Raw genomic sequence first — 21,757 nt, forward strand, 5'->3', positions numbered from 1 at the left:
CCTTCTTATATGGTAAGATATTTTCTAGTGTATCATTTTACTTTCCTCGTCTGTTTTACTATATTTTTTGAGTGTTTTTCTTACTGATTGCTTTGGGGATCATGATTAGTAACATTTTAACTTTGAACATTTGACTTTGAATTAATGTCCACTTAATTTGAATAGTCTGAAACAGGTCTTCTGTATAGCTCCATTCTCTCCCCTCTCCTTTGTGCTGTCATATGACTTACATGTTTATACACACCTGCCCATCAACACGGTTTACAATGATTACCTTCGCTGTCCTCGAATCCGGTAAATAAAATGAGTTACAAACAAGAAATACCTATTTCCCCACGCACTTACCTTTACCAGTGCTCTTTATTTCTTCAGATTCTTTTGAGTTATTCTCTGTCATCCTTTCATTAGAACCTGAAGAACTTCCTTTAATATTTCCTATAGGGTAGGTTGGTTAGCAATGAATCATCTCCGATTTTGTGTATCTTGGGATATTTTAGTTACTCCTTCATTTTCGAAGGTAAGTTTTGCTGCATTTGGAATTCTTGGCTTATAGTCTTTTTGTTTTGGCACCTTAAATATGATATCCCACTGCCTTTTAGCCTCCGTGGTTTGTGATGGGAAATCAGCTTTTCATTTTCCATAGGATCCATTATGCAGTCACAAATCTCTGCTCTCTTTCTACTTACAAGATTCTCTCACGGTCTGTGCCTTTCATCATTTTGATTATTATATGTCTGAATGTGGAGCTCTTGAGTTTATCTTACTGGAGTTTGTTGAGATTCTAGAATGTGTAGATTGTTTTTCATCAAATTTGGGGTATTTGTAGCCATTATTTCTTCAAAAGTTCTTCCAACCCCTTTCTTTCCTCTCTTGTTCAGACATCCCTTATGTATGTCTATATATTTGATAGTGCCCTACAGGTCTCTGAGGCTCTGTTCACTTTCTTTTTAATTCTTTTTATGTCTGTTTATCACACTGCATAATCTCATCTGACCTATCTTCAAGTTCACGAACTCTTTGGTCAGCTGAAAACTGTTGAGCCCCTCCAGTGAATTTTTCATTTCAGTTTTATGATTTTCAACTCCAGAATTTCTGTTGGGTTATTTATTACTTTTTTAATATATTTATTAATATTCTCTATTAATGAGACATTGTTCTTATCCTTTCCTTAAGTTCTTTGAACATATTTGAAATAATCATCTTTAGGTGTTACCTGCGTGGCTCAGTTGGTTAAGCATCCAACGTCGGCTCAGGTCATGATCTCACAGCTCGTGAGTTCGAGCCTTGCATCCGGCTCTGTGCTGACAGCTCAGAGCCTAGAGCCTACTTCGGATCCTCTGTCTCCCTCTCTCTCTGCCCCTCCCCTGTTCTCTCTCTCTCTCACACACACACACTCTCTCTCTCTCTCTCTCAAAAATAAACATTAAAAATTTTTAATAAAAATAAAATAATCAACTTTAAAACTTTAGTAAATTCAATATCTAGGTTTCCTCAGGGACTGGATCTGTTGTTGTTTACCTGTAAATAGGCCATCGTTTCTTGTTTCTTTACATGTCTTAACAATTTTTTGTTGAAAATTGATACTTTAAAAAATACATTGAGACAGCTTTGGGTATCAGGTTGCCCACCACACACCCAGGGTTTATTATTGTTGTCATTGCTATTAGTTTGTTGAATGACTTTCCTGAACTAACTATATAAAGCCTGTATTCTTTTCGCATATAGCCACTGTCTGCTCATTTGGACTTTGTGATCAGCTAAGAATTGGACAAAGATCCCATATGCCTGGGACTGTTAAGCATGCCAGCCTTTGCTGCGGAGTTTTGAGTGTGTTTTGGGGTGCCCCTCTGATGCTCTGGCATGTTGTGTTGTGCCTTAAGGCCTGCCAAAGATGAGCGCTTAGGGCCCTGTCCTGTCTTCCGTGGGTGTGTACAAAGCCTTACCCATGTGATGGCTATCTAGATCACCAGGAATATGGTAGAGCTTTTTGTTACTTTTTTTTTTTAATATTTTTTTTTAATTTTATTTGAAAGAGGGAGAGAATGTGCATGTGTGCACATGCGAGTAGGGAAGAGGGGCAGAGGGAGAGAGAGAATCTCAAACAGGCTTGACACCCAGTGCAGAGCCCAATGCGGGGCTCAGTCCCATGCCCCCGGGATCACAGCCTGAGCCAAAATCAAGAGTCAGACGCTCAACTGACTGAGCCACTCAGGCGCCCCTGGTGTACCTTTTTAAAGCCTCCCGTGGACACCTTATTCCCAACTTTTCCTTTTAAATTTTTGCCCAGGTCCTTGTTTGACCTGGTCGTACTCAGGTAGCTGCATTGTTCATTGGTTACACAGATTGCTTGTGACAAAAGCCCCAGAGAAAAGGCTGTTTGAACTGAACGAGGTCTGTGTCAAATATGGACAAATCCTAGAAATGAGGGTTCCCAGGGTACTGTGCCAGGCAGGTCACATGTCAGTTCCCTGAGAATGGTATTTTGGGGGAAATTCCAGGACTGTTCTGTTCTCTCCTGTGGAGCTAGGTTGCTGGTCTCACAGTTACTTTGACTTCAGAGCGGTTGGTTTTCAACACTCCCATGGAGCTGGGGAGACAGTAATGGAAATAGGCCAAGTTAAAACACCGTTGTGTCCTCTATTCATACCAAGATTTAGCCATTTTTCTTGAATGAGCATTTTATCAGCCTTTGGTAATTTCCAGAGTCAGTCCTAGAAGAGTTGGTTTTGGTAAGTTTCTTTGCCAAAAAAAAATTGTTTTGTGTGTTTGTGTTCATCTTATGGAGGAGCACCTTTTTAGTATATTTGTTAATATTCTCTATTAGAGAGACATTGTTCTTATCCTTTCCTTAAGTTCTTGGAACACATTTGAAATAATCAACTTTAGTTGATTTAGTTGACAGTGTCCCACTGTCGTGACATCACATGCTGTTATACTTTACTCCCCCTTCCTCCTTTTGATGTGTCGCTTTTTCTTTCTACCGTTGTAGGCATTTCTGCTTTCAACTCAGTTCATTTACCAGTTCTGTGCCTCTGATGCCTCCTCATTTATTTTAGTAGAGGTGCCAGACCCAAAATGTTTCCTTTTTTGCCTTTTCTTCAGTGTTTGAAATTGAAATTCAGCTTCCAAATCTAACTTTGATCTTACTGTGTCTGAAATTATCTTCCTAGAATTTTTACTGGATCTACCAGACTGGATGGAAATGCCATAGGTATGTATTTGTCACTCACATGTGACAGCTACAGAATCCTCATGTTGTGACTCTCTGGCCGTTACTAATGAAGCCTCGCATGTGTTGTTGGGTCCGGCCTGCAGTTGACTTTGTCCGCTGGTTGTGTGCCGTGTCCATGGACGAGCTGGCCTCCCCCCACCACCCCCGCATGTTCAGCTTGCAGAAGATCGTGGAGATCTCATACTACAACATGAATCGGATTCGGCTGCAATGGTCCCGAATATGGCATGTGATTGGAGATCACTTCAATAAGGTAACTCTTCACATTCAAAAACTACTCCATCGATGTCCAGAAAAAGGCAGGCAACTGTATTCAAAAAAGAAGTGATTGAGAGTGTAGGTGCCTGTACACTGTACACATTTCCGTGCTATCCGAGAGTAGAGCATTCCTGTGAAACCTTTTGTAAGCTGAAATGATGTAAAGCAAAGAGGTAGTTACCGTTAATTTGTATGAAAAGTTTTTTGAGCGTCCCCAGACCCCCCGAATAACCTCTCTCAGGCATTTCTGATACTTCAGGACACATCTTGCTAACGAAGCACGGAATCGAGATAAAGCCCAGGTGCTCAGTGAGAGTTCAAAGCTCTGGCAGCTTGATGCCAGAGGACGCCAAGTGGAGTTCCCGGGGCGGGGGCTTGGTGACACCAGTCCGGCCTCTGGACTGTTTTCTCTTAGAAGTGATCATCCAAAAGTGGGGTTTTTTTGGTAAACATTTCCCAACTCTTTCGAGTCTAGATTTTATGTTCGGTGGGACTTGAGAGAGAACATCAGTTTATACAGGTTACTGTTCCCACCTGTGATTCTATTGTCAAGAGTTTTTTTCTTTCTTTTATTTACTTTGAGAGAGAGAGAGTGCACGCCAGAGAGGGGCAGAGAGAGAGGGAGAGAGACAGAGAATCCCAAGCACAGAACCGGATGTGGGGCTCGATCCCACGAACCGTGAGATCATGACCTGACCTGAAATCAAGAGTCAGATGCTCAACTGACTGAAGGCACCCCTTTTGTCAAGAGTCTTTACGTGCCGGTTCTCAGTTATCTTTGGGCCGCTTATGGGCAGGCCTGGGACATGGGCTGGCAGGTAGTAATTAGACTTTTCGTGGTTGTCAGCTTCATTACAAATGTCTGTTCCATCTCATCAGAACCATTTAGCACAAAGTTGTGGAAAATTCAGTCCCTCCGTCTGCAGCTCGTCATTCTTTCTACCACTTCAGGAAGATGTTGTGCTTCCCCTTGGGAACCGGGGCACGTAAGGGTCTCAAGGTTTGAAGAGATGGTTGGCTGAGTACAGCTGTAAGTTAGCTCTTGGAATTCTAGCAGAGTCTTTGGCACAGTCCCATGTTCCTCTTTTAAACTAGGGCGCTTGCGTGTCCTGGGGTGTGTGCAAAGCTGCTCAATCAGCATGGAGTGTGCTCTGCAGCAGGAATTCCTGAATCCCCCTGATTTTTACGGAGGAATAATCTCTTTATTAGTCTTTAATTAAACGAACATTACATGAGGGGCGCCTGGGTGGCTTGGTCAGTTGGGCGTCCCACTTCAGCTCACGTCGTGATCTCGCGGTTTGTGGGTTCAAGTCCCATGTCGGACTCTGTGCTGACGGCTCAGAGCCTGGAGCCTGTTTGGGATTCTGTGTCTCCCTCTCTCTCTGCCCCTCCCCTGCTTGCACTCTGTGTTTCTCTCTCTCAAAAAATAAATAAACATTAAAAAAAGATTTTTTTTTTTTAAATGAACACTCCATGAACACCTTAAAAAAAATTACAGCTAAAACCACTTTCGACCGTCACCACTCCCCAGTTGAGCCCTGCCCCAAACTAATTGTTACCAGTTTGGTATATATTTTCCCAAACATTTTTGTAGAAATATAATAGAAATATAGATATATAGAAATATATCATAGAAATACAGATAATCTTGTCTTGGTTTGTTTTGTTTTTCTAAAAAACGTGATTAGTATTACATACCAGTTTGTAACTTTCGTCTTCCACTTAGCAAGGAATCTTAAAGATTTGACTGCTATTAGAGTGTATGAATTTATTTTTATTTTTTTATTTTTTTATTTTTTCGTTTTTTATTTATTTTTGGGACAGAGAGAGAGCATGAACGGGGGAGGGGCAGAGAGAGAGGGAGACACAGAATCGGAAACAGGCTCTAGGCTCCGAGCCATCAGCCCAGAGCCTGACGCGGGGCTCGAACTCACGGACCGCGAGATCGTGACCTGGCTGAAGTCGGACGCTCAACCGACTGCGCCACCCAGGCGCCCCTGAATTTATTTTTATAACTGTAAAATACGCATAACATTTTTCATTGTAACTGTTGGTAAACATATAATTTATTAGTGTTAAGTACACTCACATCATGTGCAACAGATCTGCAGAGCTCTTCTTTTCCTCCTGTAAAACTGAAACTCCAAATTCATCAAACACCAGCTTCCCATTCTTCACCACCCCTCCCCCAGTTCCTGGCAACCACCATTCTGCTTCTTGCCTCTGTAAATTCAACTGTTCTAGGGACTTCGTATAAGTGGAATCATTCAGTATTTATCTTTTGGTGACTGGCTTATTTCACTTGGCATAATGTCCTCAAGGTTTATCTGTACTGTAGCCTGTGATAGAATTTTCTTCTTTTTTCTTCTTCTTCTTCTTTTTTTTTTTTTTAAGGCTTGGACGTATTTGTTTTTAACTGCCAAATTTTATTGCATGTATGTGAATATACCATTATGTAACCATTTTCCTATTGATGTTTCCAATTTTTCTTTTTTTTTTTAAGTTTATTTCTTTTGAGAGAGAGACAGCGAGCAAGCATGCTTGTGCTGGAGAGGCAGAGAGAGAGAATCGCAAGGAGGCCCCATACTGTCAGCTCAGAGCCCAGCATGGGGCTTGATTCCATGAACCATGAGATCCATGACCTGAGTTGAAGAGTTGGACCCTTAACTGACTGAGCCACCCAGGCGCACCTCCAATTTTTCTTTATTGCAAATGTTATTGCCATGTTACTTTCGTTAAAAGTAACGCATTTTCAGGTCAGACCACATGCTAGCGAAGTTCCTTGCTTGGAGCAGGCTCCTGCAACATGCCCCAGGTCCCTTCGCATGGGTTCTGGTGGGAAACATCCCCTTGCTCTGCTTTTAGGATTCTTTTTGAGGCAAAAGCCTGAGCAACCAAATATATAGCCACAGCTCCAGTCCCTAAAAGTAGGTGGACTATAGACAAGTACAGTTTTAAGGAAATCAAAAGCCTCAATGTTTGTGCTGAATTCTTTGAGGCTGGCGATAGACATTTATAATTTGCTTTAGGTGACAGGCAAGTATGAAAAGGCTTTAGAGACTTTAAAGTCTTTTGACTTCTTCTTTTGTTTAGATAAAATTAGTACATGAGGAATTATTTAATGAGTATAGAGTTTCAGTTTTGCTACATAAAGAGTTCCAGAGATCTGTTGCACAACAACGTGAATGTACTTAACACTGCTGAACTGTGTGCACTTCAGATGGTCACTTTTATGTTTTACATGTATTTGGCCACAATCTTAAAAAAAAAAAAAAAAAATTTAAATAGCGGGGTGCCTGGGTAGCTCAGGCAGTTAAGCATCTGACTTCGGCTCAGGTCATGATCTCATGGTTCATGAGTTCGAGCCCTGCATCAGGCTCTATGCTGCCAGCTCAGAACCTGTAGCCTGTTCGGATTCTGGGTGTGTCTCTCTCTCTGCCCCTCCCCCACTTGCTCATGCTCTGTCTCTCTCCCAAAAATAAATAAACATTAAAAAAAAATTTTTAGCATATTTTGAAAGCACTTTAAATGTGCAGTACTGATCTTTCATCATTAAACTTAAAAATTGTACAGGTCATAGCCAAGAAATGCCATTTTCTTTTTTCCTTCGGCGTGCTTTTCCAGAGCATTTGTTTTGAAGGCAGCCCATCCGTTTTTGATGTTCAGAACCCCACATCCACAGTTGCACTGTGCCTGTGTCACCTCACCTCCCTTTCCTGCTCAGGTTGGCTGTAACCCCAATGAAGATGTGGCCATCTTTGCTGTTGACTCCTTAAGGCAGCTCTCTATGAAGTTTCTCGAGAAAGGAGAATTAGCCAACTTCCGTTTCCAGAAAGATTTTCTGAGGCCCTTTGAGCATATCATGAAGAAAAACAGGTATGTACATTGTTCTAGAAGACCTTTGGTCAAACTCCCCAGGGGAGGCCCAAAAAGACCTAACACTAATCACACAATATTTTCTTCCCTTGTTGATGGAAGCAAATAAAATGAACAGCCTATACTTCATCTGTATCTTTTTTTTTTTTTTATGTTTACCTATTTTTGAAAGAGAGCATGAGCGGGTAAGAGACAAGATTGGGGGACAGAGGGTCCAACACGGGCTCTGCACTGACAGCAGAGAGCCCAATGCGGGGCCTGAACCCACGCACCACGAGACCATGACGCCTAGCCGACTGAGCCACCCAGGCGCCCCCACACGTGTCATTTCTAAGTAAATCACTGAGATCTGTGTGTGGCCTTCACCAGAAGAACAGGTTACACCACCACAACTAGTAGAAACATACCATGCATCGTTACTGGGGTGGGTGCTGAAGTCCAGAGAAAGAGCCACTGCTGAGGCATCCCAAAACAAGGTCAAGAATTACATGATCCTTCATTTCTGCCCCAGAAGGCGATAGAAGAGATCAGGACAGCTATCCCTCTGAAGCACTCTCCCTGTTCATCATTTGTTCCCTTCGCCTGTATTTATTGCAGCCTGCCATCGCTAGGTACTGTTCTAAGTGCCACGCATACAGCACAGAAGCAAACAGTCAAAAATTCCTGTTTTCATCTGGCCCTGATTTAATCAGCATCGCAACTGGGTACAGGGGTGTTCGTTACCATATTCTCTTTACTTTTGTACGTGTTTGAAATTTTCCATAATGAAATTCAAAAGTAAACCCTTGTTTAGATTCCAGTGAGATAGATAAATAAATGTTTAAATCAAGGTAAGGGGCTAAGAGTAGAAGCACTCTTTTATACAGGCCGGTAAGCAGGCGTTTGGTAGGTTGACCCTTATGCAAAGGGAGGAACAAGCCAGGAGTGGCTGTATGTGGTCTTGGGAGAAGTAAGAGCGAAAGCCCTGTGACAGAGTATGCTGGACATAGATAAGGAGGAGCAAGGAGGCTGGTGTAGCTGGACAGAGTAAAGGCAGAAGGTCCTGGAGGATGAAGCCCTGGGTCGCAGAGTGCCTAGGTCATAGAGGAGCCGTCAGCTTTTGTCAGCACTTTGGTTTGTTCTCTGTGAAAGACAGAAGCCATTGGAGGCTTTTGAGCCGAGAAGTGAAATGGTCTGAAGTGTTAAGGGATTGTCCTGCATTTATCTGTGGAAAATGGAAAGCAGTAGGATGGGTTAAGCAGCTACTGTAATAGTTCAGATTTGGACCCGGGGGTGAGACACCGTGGGATTTGATTCTGCATATGTTTTGAAAGGACAGCCTACTGTGTGCGCTGAGGAGTTAGCTGTGGGGCATAAAACAAAATGTCAAGGATGACTCTTAGCTGTAACCCTTTGTGTCTGTCCCCATCCCTAAAATGTGTCCATGAGATCTGCTTGGATTGTTTGTTTTTAATGAGAGGGGTGCCTGGGTGGCTCGGTCGGTTAAGCATCCTACTTCACTTCAGATCATGATTTCCCAGTCCATGAGTTCAAGCCCCGCGTCGGGCTCCGTGCTGACAGCTCAGAGCCTGGAGCCTGCTTCCGATTCTGTGTCTCCCTCTCTCTATCCCTCTGCCACCCACGCTTGGTCTCTGTCTCTCAAAAATAAACGTTAAAAAAAGAGCTTACAAGTTCAAAGGCTATAAGCCAGCGTGGGTCACTTAGGATAATAAAAAGGGCAGCAGCAAAGTCTGCTTGATGTGTCTTTCTCATGGTGTCTTTCTTCTTCACCTTACTGCTTATTTTAATAGAAAATAAAGGGGCGCCTGGGTGGCGCAGTCGGTTAAGCGTCTGACTTCAGCCAGGTCACGATCTCACGGTCCGTGAGTTCGAGCCCCGCGTCAGGCTCTGGGCTGACAGCTCGGAGCCTGGAGCCTCTTTCCGATTCTGTGTCTCCCTCTCTCTCTGCCCCTCCCCCGTTCATGCTCTGTCTCTCTCTGTACCAAAAATTAAAAAAAAAAAAAAAAATAGAAAATAAAGCTCATCCCAGAATCTGGCCTCACCCCTGAGTTTAATGTGCACACAGAAATACCCTCCCGCCTCTGGGGACACTGTTGATAGTGCCAAGGAGACCGAGGCCTCGTGTAGCAGAGCAGTGTGCTCACGCCTGCCTGGCTGGCTGGTGGCACTGATGGCCCCAGAATCCCAGGCCTCCCTGCCCGTCCCGTGGCTGCCCAGCCAGTGTTTGAGTAAGGGGCAGAGTGAGTTTAGAATCACACATCGCCAGCCACTCTTAGACACTGTTGATGGAACCGTAACTTGCTGTAACATTTTCAAAATCATTGGGGCAGTGTCCATCCAGAACCTTACTATTTTTGTGCCTTTTGACTCACTAGTTCTACACTTTTGCAACTCTTGTAAGGAATTAATTTGAAATACAACGAAATGCTGAAATAACACAAAATAATTTTTTAAAAGCCAGATACCACCTAAATATACAAGAGTGTTAAAGTAATTCTTGGTACAGCCACAACATGGAATATTGTGCAGCTGTGAAAGATGTTCACAAAGTTTGGGGTGCCTGGGTGGCTCAGTCGGTTAAGCGCCCAACTCTTGGTTTTGGCTCAGGTCATGATCTCATGGTTTGTGAGTTCGAGCCCCACATCAGGCTCCATGCTGATGGTGCAGAGCCTGCCTGGGATTCTCTTCTCTGTCCCTCTCCCTCTGCCCTGCCCCTTCTCGTGCTCTCTCTCTCAAAATAAACTTAGAAAAAGAAAAAAGATGTTCACAAAGTGTATGACATAGGAAATGCTTAACAGTTTAGTCAAAAGGCCAGGTTATAGAATTGGACAGTGTAATAATAGTGCTATCGGGGCACCTGGGTGGCTCAGTCGGTTGAGCATCTGACTCTTGATTTTGGCTCAGGTCATGAGCTCACTGTTGTGAGATTGAGCCCCATGCTGGGCTCTGTGCTGAGCATGGAGCCTGCTTGGGATTCTCTCCTCTCTCTCTCTCTCTCTCTCTCTCTCTCTGTCTCTCTCTCTCTCTGTCTCTCTCTCTCTCTGTCTCTCTCTCTCTGTCTCTCTCTCTCTGTCTCTTTCTGTCTCTGCCTTCCCCCTGCACACACACATGCACACTGTCGCTCAAAAAGAAATAAACTTTTTTTAATGTTTGTTTATTTTTGAGAGACAGCACAAGTGAGGGAGGGGCAGAGGGAGACGGAAACACGGAATCCGAAGCAGGCTCCAGGCTCTATGGTATCAGCACAGAGCTCGACGTGGGGCTCAAACCCATGAGCTGCGAGATCGATCATGACCTGAGCCAAAGTCGGACGCTTAACTAATGGAGCCACCCAGGCACCCCCTAAAATAAATACACTTAAAAAAAAAAAAAAAGACAGTGGGGGTACCTGGGTGGTTCAGTCGGTTAAGTGTCCAACTTCACCTCAGGTCATGATCTCACATTTTGTGAGCTCGAGCCCTGCAATGGGCCTGCTGCTGTCTGCACAGAGCCCACATCAGATGCTCTGTCCGCCCCCCACCCCGCCCCTGCTTGCACTCTCTCTCAAAAACGAGTAAACGTTTATAAATAAATAAATGAAAATTTTAAAAAGACAGCGAGATCAATCTCTGCATGTGAATACTGTACTATCACAGGAATTTTTTTCATCATGTTTTGTCTACATTTTCCGGAATGTTAACTGTCATCACGTATTACGGTGTGACACATATTAACAATCAGGCAAAAAACATTTTATTTTATTCATTATTTTTTTTGTATTTTTAAAACTGTTTATTGATCTTCAGAGACAGATAGTGGGGAAGGGGCAGAGAGAATCCCAAGCAGGCTCCGCACTGTCAGCACACAGCCTGATGTGGGGCTCGATCCTATGAACTGTGAGATCAAGACCTGAGCCAAAACTAAGAGCTAGACATTCCACCGACCGAGCCACCTAGGCGCCCCAGGCATTAATCAGTACGTGTAGTTCATCTCAACAAGCTGCTTTTTTTCCCCATTAGGAGGTAACCCTAAATTCAGTTATATTACATATTAAAGTCACCTAAGTATGTAGTCAGTCTTTTGTCATCTGTGGGCAGCATATTTACTTTGTGGACTTTTAGATAATTTTCGACTCTGTTTGGACTTTTTGTTTGCCTTCTCTAAATGACCTGTTATCAGTTAGCATGAGTCCTGCAGACTAACATGAATGTTATCTAAGACAGATGAAATTTGCAAGCCAAGTTTGCAGTCCTAAAGCCACTCTAATGTGACTTTCAAAGCTAGTGGTATAAGAGCTTGCTTCTTGTTTTATTTGTAAAATAATAGAACTTACTTCATGACTGTATATGTCTTAATAGGTTCCAAGGCATATACGCTAATCTGTCACAGATACCCAGATAATACCATGGTGAACCATGCAGCTGCTTCAGAAAATGGGCCATTTTTCCTACCTTCACGTTTTGTTTTGTAATAATTTAAAAGGTTGCATCTTAAGTTATATATGTCTACTCCCATCCATGCATATGTGTTTACCGTACACGTATATCCCTGCCCAAAAATCTAAGAGGATATGCACTAAGAATTGAGGAATGGTCATGTCTGGGTGGCAGAATTACATTAGTGTAAAGGTTTTCAGCCAGAAAAACTGGCCGACAATGGCTTAAACCACAAGGTTGTGTGTTGTTTACTTAAGTCAGAGGCAGGCAGTCCCAACTTTGATTCCTTAGCCCAAATTGTCATCGAGGACCCAGGTTCTTTCTGTCCCTTTGGCCACCCACAGGATCATTTTTTATCCTGGAGCCTACTATTTCATGCTGCTGAACGGAGGCTCTATCTCCAGGCATCATGCTATGTTCACAATGGGGATGCCAGGGAAGGGAGCAGAACCTACCATGTGTATTCCTTGTAAGACAAGGAATTGTTTTCCTTGTAAAACCAAAGTCATAGTAGAAACCTCTCCCCATGCCATTCCCATGACTGTCTCTTATATGTAATTAGAACGAGTCATATAGCTCCCCAGGCTCCAAAGAAGTCTGGGCAATTGAGGACCTGACAGATGAGACAAGATTGTCATGTTGTCTTGTCCCGTTTATGGTTGGTTCCCTGAGGTCAGGCATGTTGCTTCCTGGATAAAACTAGAGTCCTGTTGTCAAGGAGGTGAGGGAGAGGTGGCTGCTGGGAAAGCAGCTAACTGTCTGCCACAGTGATCATCTTAATGTTTTTTTCTTTTTGTTGTTTCTAATTTAATTTATTTTTAATGAATGGGGATTACTATGTGCTTTTAAAAATGTGGGGTTTTTTTTTTTTAACATGCTGCTTCTAAGGTGATGCCGTGTCACTTTCATCCCACCATGCAAAGTACAGCTGACATGGCTGCCCCATTCTTTCCTCAGATCTCCGACCATCCGGGACATGGTGATCCGCTGCATCGCCCAGATGGTGAACTCCCAAGCGGCCAACATCCGCTCAGGCTGGAAGAACATCTTTGCCGTGTTCCACCAGGCAGCCTCGGATCACGACGGGAACATTGTGGAGCTGGCCTTCCAGACCACGGGCCACATTGTCAGTAAGTGGCTCTCCTGTCCCACCTGCAAGTCTCAAAGGGTGACCACTTATTTCCTGTCTCTTTTTACTCCCCAAAGGGGCTTCCTTGTTTGAGATCTGCCGTCATATAATAACGTGGCAGGTGGTATTCTGAGCACTTGAGGCATGTGCGCAAGAACCCCGTGAGGGGGATACGGTCGAGTCTCATGGTTCGCAACCACAGAACTAGTGCTGCCAGCACTTTTGCGGACACATGCGTGCATCCAGCAGGGAGACACTTGAGTCGCCCGAGGCACGTGTTCCCAGCTGAGGTGAAGCGAGGCGATGCTCTGCCATTTTGTTTCAGGTCTCCCGCTGTAAATAAATAAAGGTCCTTTCCATGGTCTACCTACTACCACGTATTGTTTTCATTTTTAATTTTTTTGTTGGTGAGTTCACCATTTAAGATGGCCCTGAAGTATAGTGCCGGAGTGCTGTCCAGTGTCCCTGGAGAGAATACACGTTCTCGATAAGCTTTGTTCAAGCTTGAGTTAAAGTGCAGTTGGCGAAAAGTTCTGTGTTGTGAACCAACACTATTTGTTAAATCCTGAAACACACATAAAACAAGGTTATATATTGATCGGGTTTTTTGTAACGTTTATTCATTTTTGAGAGAGACAGAGTGTGAGTGGGGAAGCGGCAGAGAGAGAGGGAGACACAGGATCCGAAGCAGGCTCCAGGCTCCGAGCTGTCAGCACCGAGCCCGACGTGGGGCTCGACCTCACAGACTGCAAGATCATGACCTGAGCTGAAGTCGGACGCTCAACCGACTGAGCTGCCCAGGCGCCCCGGTCTTCATAAAAAGTATAAAGCAGATCATCTTTGATCTTTTTTGAGGTCTTTTAACTCTTTGTAAGCTTCTTGCTATTCATATTTTTGTCTTAGGTGATATTTGTAGGTTTTCAGAAACTTTAGATTTCTAAATTACCTTTCACCTTTAGCTCATTGACCTTCTTTATCTCCCTTTGTCTTCACAGTCAGGTAAGGGGTGGTCTTGGGACAGAAACGGCCAGGGCCGTAAAGGACGCACTCGGGATCACCCAACCAGGGCCTAACTCAGTGCTCACCTTCTGTCGGCGAAGGCAGCTAGGGGGCCATTTCACACACACATCAGTGTTTATCCTGTATCATTCCTTAAACTCCATCCTAAAGTAGCTTAAATTGAAATGGACACCTTGGCATCCTGATGAAGCTTGGTTTTTTTATGGCTTGTCCTCTCTCACTTCTTTGGGGACACTTGTCAGGTAGGACTTCTTCGGAGAGTCCTTCTCTGACCCCCAGCCTAAGCAGCCTCTCCTGCCTTCTGTCCCCTCACCCAACACTCACCCGACCTGAGATGATATTTTATAAATGTACTGACACAGGGGATTCTTGTCTGTCTTGCCCATTGGAGCAAGAGCATTGTGAGGACAGGGAATTCGATTGGTCACCTCTGTCCCCAGGGCCCACAACCATGCTTTGCACATAGTTGGCACTCTAAACGTTTGTCGAATGAATGAATATTTGGACCTTTGCATCGTTGCTTGAGCTCAGGAACCAGTTTAGCCCAAGTGGTGCGCAGCGGATTCATCCCTGAATAACTTAATAAAAAGTTGTCTTCCGGAGATGGTGACATGTTTCTCCTAGGTTTTCACAAAAGTAATTGTCTTGGGGTGGGAGGGGGTGTTTGATCCCCATTTCTAAGTCCTGGTCTTATAAACAGTGTGGCTTTGTTTCCACAGCAACTATTTTCCAGCACCATTTCCCTGCAGCCATCGACTCCTTTCAGGATGCTGTCAAGTGCTTATCAGAGTTTGCCTGCAATGCCGCCTTCCCAGACACCAGCATGGAGGCCATCCGGCTCATCCGCTTCTGTGGGAAATATGTCTCTGAGAGGCCTCGGGTACATTTTTCCTCTCCTCCCCCTCGGGCACTGAGGGAAAAGGAATCACGGGGCAAAAAACCCTTACTCCTGGCAAAGAACTTTCCAGCTGCGCTTTTAGAAGTGCGTGTTTGCCCTCAGCTAGGCGTTCAGTTCAGAATGCCGCTGTTGCTGTTTTGTGTGTATGAGGTGACTTGTTTTACCCCTACCGAACTTCTTTGTAGTATTCTACTAATTGTTTTTGTGGAAAATAATAGTATTTAGCTTTGAATTTTGGCAAAGCTGAAGAAGCTAGACCTTTCTATCTGTAAGAGAACAAACCTGGGGCCCCCGAGTGGCTCAGTCGGGTGAGCGTCCGAGTCTTGGTTTTGGTTCAGGTTGTGATCTCCCAGTGGTGGGAGCAAGGCCTGAGTCAGGTGTGGGGCTTGCTTGAGATTCTCTCTCTCCCTCTCCCTTTCACCTTCCCCTCTCTCGCACACGTGCTCGCTCTCTCAAAAAATAAAGCAAGAGAAAGAACAAACCTACTTCTTAAGGAAAGACATTTTACCACCCCCCCCAAAAAACACAACATTTTACCATTTTGACATGACTGAGAAATCACACTTTAAAAATCATCTTTTGTTTTCTCCCAGAAATGTCCGAGTTTATTCTGTTATGTCTCACCTTTCCAAAGAAGCCTGCTTGGTTTAAACGACCATCTCAAACAGTGACATTAAGTAGAATCAGCACATCTAAACTATGATGGCTCATACAGATCTCTTCTTCAGATCTTTTCTGCGCATTGACTTATTTAGTCTCCACATCAGACCTATGAGATTGGGAATTATGTCCCCATTGTACTGGAGAGTTCACTGAAACAGAGAGAGAAATTGCCTAATGTTGGATAAGCTGAGCTGATAAAGAAATCCCATTACAGCAGAGACAGCACTGCTTCAAGAGTGGTTCCAGAGCAAAAGGCTCAAAATCCCAGAGGTGGGGCAGGGAGTAGGGCTTCCCACCCAGACTGGGAAAGACTGTCAGCTTCTAGCTGCATGACCTCGGGCAGCTTACTTATAATCCCGGTGCCTCAGTTAACTCATCTGTAAAGTAGGACGTTTATTTGTATCTGGCTCATGGTGTTACCGTGAGGGTTGTTAATCCACATAAAGCACTGTCACAGTTCCTGACACAAAGCAAGCCCTCAATAAAGGGCTGCTGGTGGTATTGTTTTAAGGAGTGTGTATTACAGTTATATTCCAGAAAGACCTAAGGTACGGAATCATCTTGAATACCTTTTGACCTTTAATGCTCTTTTTTTTTTTTAATGTTTATTTTTGAGAAAGAGAGAGACAGAGTGTGCGCCCAAGCAGGGGAGGGGCAGAGAGAAGTGGGGGACAGAGGATCTGAGGCAGGCTCTGTGCTGACAGCAGAGAGCCCAACATGGGGCTCAAATTCATGAACCATGAGGGAGATGCTTCATCGACTGAGCCACCCAGGTGCCCCGACCTTTGGTGCTTTTCTTAATGGAACACCTCCCACCCGCAGGACCCTCGCGATCTGCCCACTCGGCTTATTCTAAAACCCACAGAGGTCCAGAGGTTCATACGTGGAAGCTGCTCATGTGCTCTTGGGAGAAGAGGCTTGTGTCTGCCTCCTCCGGATTCCCGGTCCCACCCTTGCTGAGTGGATGTTTTTAGGAGGGGAAGATGTGTGGGGCCTAGAGCTTCATGTAGTTCTCTTTGACTTTCTTCCTTTGCTTGCTTGGCCTGCATCTGAGAGACGACCCTCCTTGTAGGTGCTACAAGAATACACAAGTGACGACATGAATGTGGCTCCTGGCGATCGGGTCTGGGTCCGAGGCTGGTTCCCCATCCTGTTCGAGCTCTCCTGCATCATCAATAGATGCAAGCTGGATGTTCGGACCAGGTAACCATGTCCCGGACGGTGCCCCTTCTGTCATGGAATGAGCCTCGGTCACCGGCTTAGTTGACCCGTGCTCTCCCACCGTCTTCTCTGCTCTTTTCCCCCTCACCCATTCCCTCTCTGTGCCTGGCTTTGTTCCTCCAGAGGACTCACAGTCATGTTCGAGATCATGAAGAGCTATGGCCACACCTTCGAGAAGCACTGGTGGCAGGACTTGTTCAGAATCGTGTTCAGGATTTTTGACAACATGAAACTCCCTGAGCAGCAGTCAGAGGTAGGTGATGACTAACACGGTGCCCTAGATATGGCTAGGTGGCGTGGGGGTGGGGGAGTCTCTGCCTTTGTCTGCTGCAGGATTGTGTCATCATCCCCACGAGGTGTGTTTCAAAATGAAAACCCCCTCCTTGGAACTCTTATACCAGAAGCAACTAATGCTAAGAAACTGTCCCCATCTGAGGAAGGGTAAGGGGAGAGAAGTCACCATGGCCGGCCTGCTTGGCCCTTGGGCATTACACCTGCCAGTTCAACAGGGCACTGCTCCTGTCTGTTCTTTGGTCCATATCAGCTTCTCAGCAGTCAGTAAACAATGGGATGTCTCTGGTCCCTAAAAGAACCCATTTAAAACACTTTTACGAGTGCCTGGCTGGTTCAGTCAGAAGAATGTGGATTCTTGATCTTGGAGTTGTGAGTTCAAGCCCCACATTTGGCATAGAGATTACTTAAAAATAAAATTTTAAAAAGAAAAGTTTTTAATGAAGTTACAGTTGGAGATGATGTTGGCAAATTATTAGGCTTTTTTTTTTTTTTAAAGGATATCTGATGCCTCTAGTTGTCATTGTTATTTATCCCCCAGGGATAGAGGGAGGAGGAGAGGATATTCTAAGACTTTTAAAAGGGAAAGAGTCACTTTCTTAACCACTTTTAGGAATACCGTTCTCTCCCTCCCCCTGGTATAAAAGCAACATAGGTTTAGTATGGAATATTGAGAATATATAGAAAACTCAGGGGCGCCTGGGTGCCTCAGTCAGTTAAGCATCCAACTTCGGCTCGGGTCATGATCTCACGGTTCATGAGATCGAGCCCCACATCAGGCTCTCTGTTGACAGTGTGGAGCCTGCTTGGGATTCTCTCTCTGCCCCTCCCCCACTCACACTCTCTCTTCTCTCTCTCTCAAGATAAATAAGCTTAAAAAAAAGAAAAGAATACGCAGAAGACTCACAATTTTACCATTCAGAAATAAGAGTTAATGTTTTGGCAAATTTCTGTCTTCTACATGGTTAAAGTATGGTTGAGGTCACAGTATAAGAGTTCAGCTTTCTAATCTTATTTTAAAGTAACTTAAATTTTTCTTCCTTGTAAAACCAATCAGAAGACAGAAAAACAAAGAAAACATTTGAACAGCCACTGTTCCAGCTTCCACAGGCAACCACTGTTAACCCCTTCACATTCTTCGTGTGTTTTCTTTTTTACAAAAATGGGATCCCAGCCCACACACCGTAAATTGCTTTATCAGTTTAATACCTGAGTGTTTTTCCCAACCCTAAGTCTTCTTCCATACTGTTTTTAAAAGCTGCAAACTGTTGGGGCACCTGGGTGGCTCAGTCAGTTAAGCACCTGACTCTTGATTTCAGCTCAGGTCCTGGTCTCATGCGTTTGTGGGATTGATCTCCATGTCAGCTGTAGTGCAGAGCCTGCTTGGGATTCCCTCTCTCCCTTTCTCTCCACCCCTCCCCCCATACCCGCTCTCTTTCTCTCTCTCTTTCGAAAGTAAATAAATAAACATTAGAAAGAAGGCAGCACTGAAATGAACATTCTTTGCTGCTACCTTTGTTCTTGGTTTTTTTTTTTCTCTTGGGACAAGTGGTATGTCAGGTTTGGGGCTTACACATTACTGAGGCTTTTGATACGTACTTTCAAATTACTTCCAAATAAATTCGCAACCTTTATAAATTTACAGCCTTTTACATTTGAACAGTGCACAAGAGTTCCCGTTTCTCCATACCCACTCCAACTCTTCATACCTTAATGAATTTTTTTAATGTTTATTTTTGAGAGAGAGAGAGCACGTGTGGGGGGAAGGGCAGAGAGAGAGGGAGAAAAGGAATCCCAAGTAGGCTCCATGCTGTCAGCGCAGTGCCCAACTCGGGGCCCAATCTCACGAACTGTGAGATTATGACCTAAGCTGAAATCAAGAGCTGAATGTTCAACTGACTGAGCCACCCAGGTGCCCCCATACTTTTTTTAATCCTTGTTCATTTGATGGGCCATAAGTATCACAGTGACAAAGTTTTGTAATTGCTGGTGAGGTTGCAAACTTTTTTTCACATTGCTGATTCACAGTTTTTTTCTTTTATGAGTTGCTTTTTCACATCCTTAGCCGATCTATTGGGTTAGTTATCTTTCTTCTATTGATTTAGGAGCTTTTTAGTGTATAAGTAACATAGCATATCCTTCCATAAATTGCAAATGCTTTTGCCCACTTTATTATTCTCGTTTTGTTTTCATTTTAGAAAATTTTAGCTTTTAAGGAACCAAATTCATCAGTCTTTTTCCCTTATGGCTTCCACTTCTGGAATCTTGTTTTGCAATTAGCAACCCTTCCCTTTTCGATGATTTTCTAAATCTCTGTATACATTAAATACTTAAAATAGTGCCATGAAATTACCAGCGGTAAATTTTGGGTGTAAGGTATAACTTAGCACAATCTCCTACTCACTTTTTCCAAATCATTAAAGCCTTTGGTCAGTATCCCTTTGAATGACTATTAATGTCCTGACATATGTATAAATTTAATTTAGTTGCCACCTTCTTGGGCATTTGTTCATATGTGTTTTCAGTGTGTAAGTGCCAGTGTGGCATAAACATCTTTATTCACAAGACTTCACCCACAGATGTTTACTGCTTTCCTTAGGATCCACTCCTTTGGGCAGCGTGACTGCGTCCGTGGGTGTGAGCGTTGTAAAGACTGTAGACACGTACTTCCAGGTTGCACAGCAGAGCGGTTTTTCCCCTGAGGTAGGAGTGGGCCCATCTTACCACAAGGAGAGTAGCTTTTAAACATTACCTTGTTGTTTTTCAGAAATCCGAGTGGATGACGACAACGTGCAATCACGCGCTCTATGCTATTTGTGACGTGTTCACCCAGTTTTATGAAGCTCTGAATGAAGTTCTTCTTTCTGATGTGTTTGCACAGTTGCAGTGGTGTGTAAAACAAGGTACTCTCTCCGTCTCCAGGCGTCATCCTTCTTGACGTAGTTTTTAATGAGAGGTTCGTTATTTCAGTATATGAAAGCAAGAATGTAATGCCAAGGAGTACAATATATAATCAGTGAAAATGTGTATTTTTTTATTTAATAAGAACATAGAAACAATCTGAAGTCAGTTATAAAGCATTTTTTATTATTTTTTTAAATTTTTTTTTTTAATGTTTATTTTTGAGAGAGAGAGGGAGGGGGAGAGCGCCCGTGAGTGAAGGAAGGGCAAAGAGAGAGAGGGAGACACAGAATCCGAAGCAGGCTCCAAGCTCTGAGCTGTCAGCACAGAGCCCAGTGCGGGGCTTGAACTCACGAACCATGAGATCATGACCCGAGTTGAAGTCAGACGCTTAGCTGCCTGAGCCACCCAGGTGCCCCTTGTTTGTTTGTTTAATTATTTTAATATTTATTTATTTATTTTGAGAGAGCTAGAGCACGAGCAGGGGAGGGGCAGAGAGAGAGGGAGACACAGAATCCAAAGCAGACTCCGGGCTCTGAGCTGTCAGCACAGAGCCTGACACGGGGCTTGAACTCACAAACCGTGAGATCATGACCTGAACCCAAGGTGGATGCTTAACCAACTGAGCCACCCAGGTGCTCCTAAAGCATTTTTTAAAGATGGATGTAGTTATTATTATATTTAAAAAGAAGTGCCTTTAGGGGTGCCTGGGTAGCTCAGTGGGTTAATCGTCCCAACTTTGGCTCAGGTCATGATCTTGTAGTTTGCAAGTTCGAGCCCCATGTCAGGCTGTGTGCTGGCAGCTCAGAGCCCGGAGCCTGCTTCGGATTCTGTGTTTCCCTCTCTCTCTCTGCCCCAACCCCGCTCACAATCTGTGTCTGTCTCTCTCAAAAATAAAACATTAAAAAAACATTAAACATTTAAAAAAAATTTTTTTAAAAAGATGTGCCTTTCTATATTATACTATGGTTTCTGCTTTTGTCGTAGTTGAAATTTTCTGTAATGTTCTTAAAATGTCCTGTGGGAGGGGCACCTGGATGGCTCAGTTGATTAAGTGTCCGACTCTTGATTTTGGCTCAGGTCATTATCTCAGAGTTCTTGAGTTCAAGGCCTCATTGGGCTCTGCACTGATAGTGTGAGCCTACTTGGGATTCTCTCTCTCTCCCTCTCTCTCTGCCCCTCCCCTGCTTGCTCTCTCAAAAATAAATAAACATTTTTTTTTAATATATTATGGGAGTCAGTATAAACAACAGCTTCATCAGTGGACATTTTTCGTTTGAGTACTTATGTGTTGATTTTAGTACATCCTAGGAAGAATACCTACATAGCACATTAGACCTGGATTCCGTAGATAGTTTTGGCTTAGGACAAAGCTTAATTTCGCAAAGTTTTTCAAAAAGTGACTGACTCAGTTTTAAAATAAGTGAAAAAACAATCAATACCAGTATGGCAAAAACTGGAAGTGCAATGTTTGAGTGACTAAATTTTGAGAGACACTGATCTAATATTTCCGTCTTCTATCATTGATCACATAAGAAGCCAGTTAATTAACAAACTGACCTTTTTCCATCCCAGCAGTAAAGCTGTGATAAGTAATTTTAACTCTTGATAGCCTGTTTAACAACAAAAGTTATTTTTTTTATTTAAAAAAATTTTTTTTTTAATTTTTACTTATTTTTGACAGAGAGAAAGACAGAGCATGAGCGGGGGAGGGGCAGAGAGAGAGGGAGACAGAATCCGAAGCAGGCTCCAGGCTCTGCGCTGTCAGCACAGAGCTCAAACCCACAGACCGTGAGATCGTGACCTGAGCTGAAGTCGGACGCTCAACCGACTAAGCCACCCAGGCACCCCAA

The 21,757-nt window shown here is 43.8% G+C and overlaps 1 protein-coding gene across 2 annotated transcripts in view; it reads left to right on the forward strand.

Moving 5' to 3' along the window:
• ARFGEF2 (ARF guanine nucleotide exchange factor 2) overlaps positions 1-21,757 on the forward strand; it is a 102,956-nt gene that overhangs the window by 62,957 nt on the left and 18,242 nt on the right. For both annotated transcript variants that reach the window (XM_078443975.2, XM_078443976.2), the window contains exons 24-31: positions 3,171-3,211; positions 3,316-3,485; positions 7,215-7,366; positions 12,739-12,911; positions 14,650-14,810; positions 16,564-16,694; positions 16,836-16,965; positions 19,771-19,906. In XM_078443975.2, coding sequence (XP_078300101.1) covers positions 3,171-3,211; positions 3,316-3,485; positions 7,215-7,366; positions 12,739-12,911; positions 14,650-14,810; positions 16,564-16,694; positions 16,836-16,965; positions 19,771-19,906 — 1,094 coding nt within the window. The remainder of the gene's footprint in view (positions 1-3,170; positions 3,212-3,315; positions 3,486-7,214; positions 7,367-12,738; positions 12,912-14,649; positions 14,811-16,563; positions 16,695-16,835; positions 16,966-19,770; positions 19,907-21,757) is intronic.

This window comes from Panthera onca, chromosome A3, assembly GCF_046562875.1.
Source record: "Panthera onca isolate mPanOnc1 chromosome A3, mPanOnc1 haplotype 2, whole genome shotgun sequence".
In the NCBI taxonomy this organism is placed as follows: domain Eukaryota; kingdom Metazoa; phylum Chordata; class Mammalia; order Carnivora; family Felidae; genus Panthera; species Panthera onca.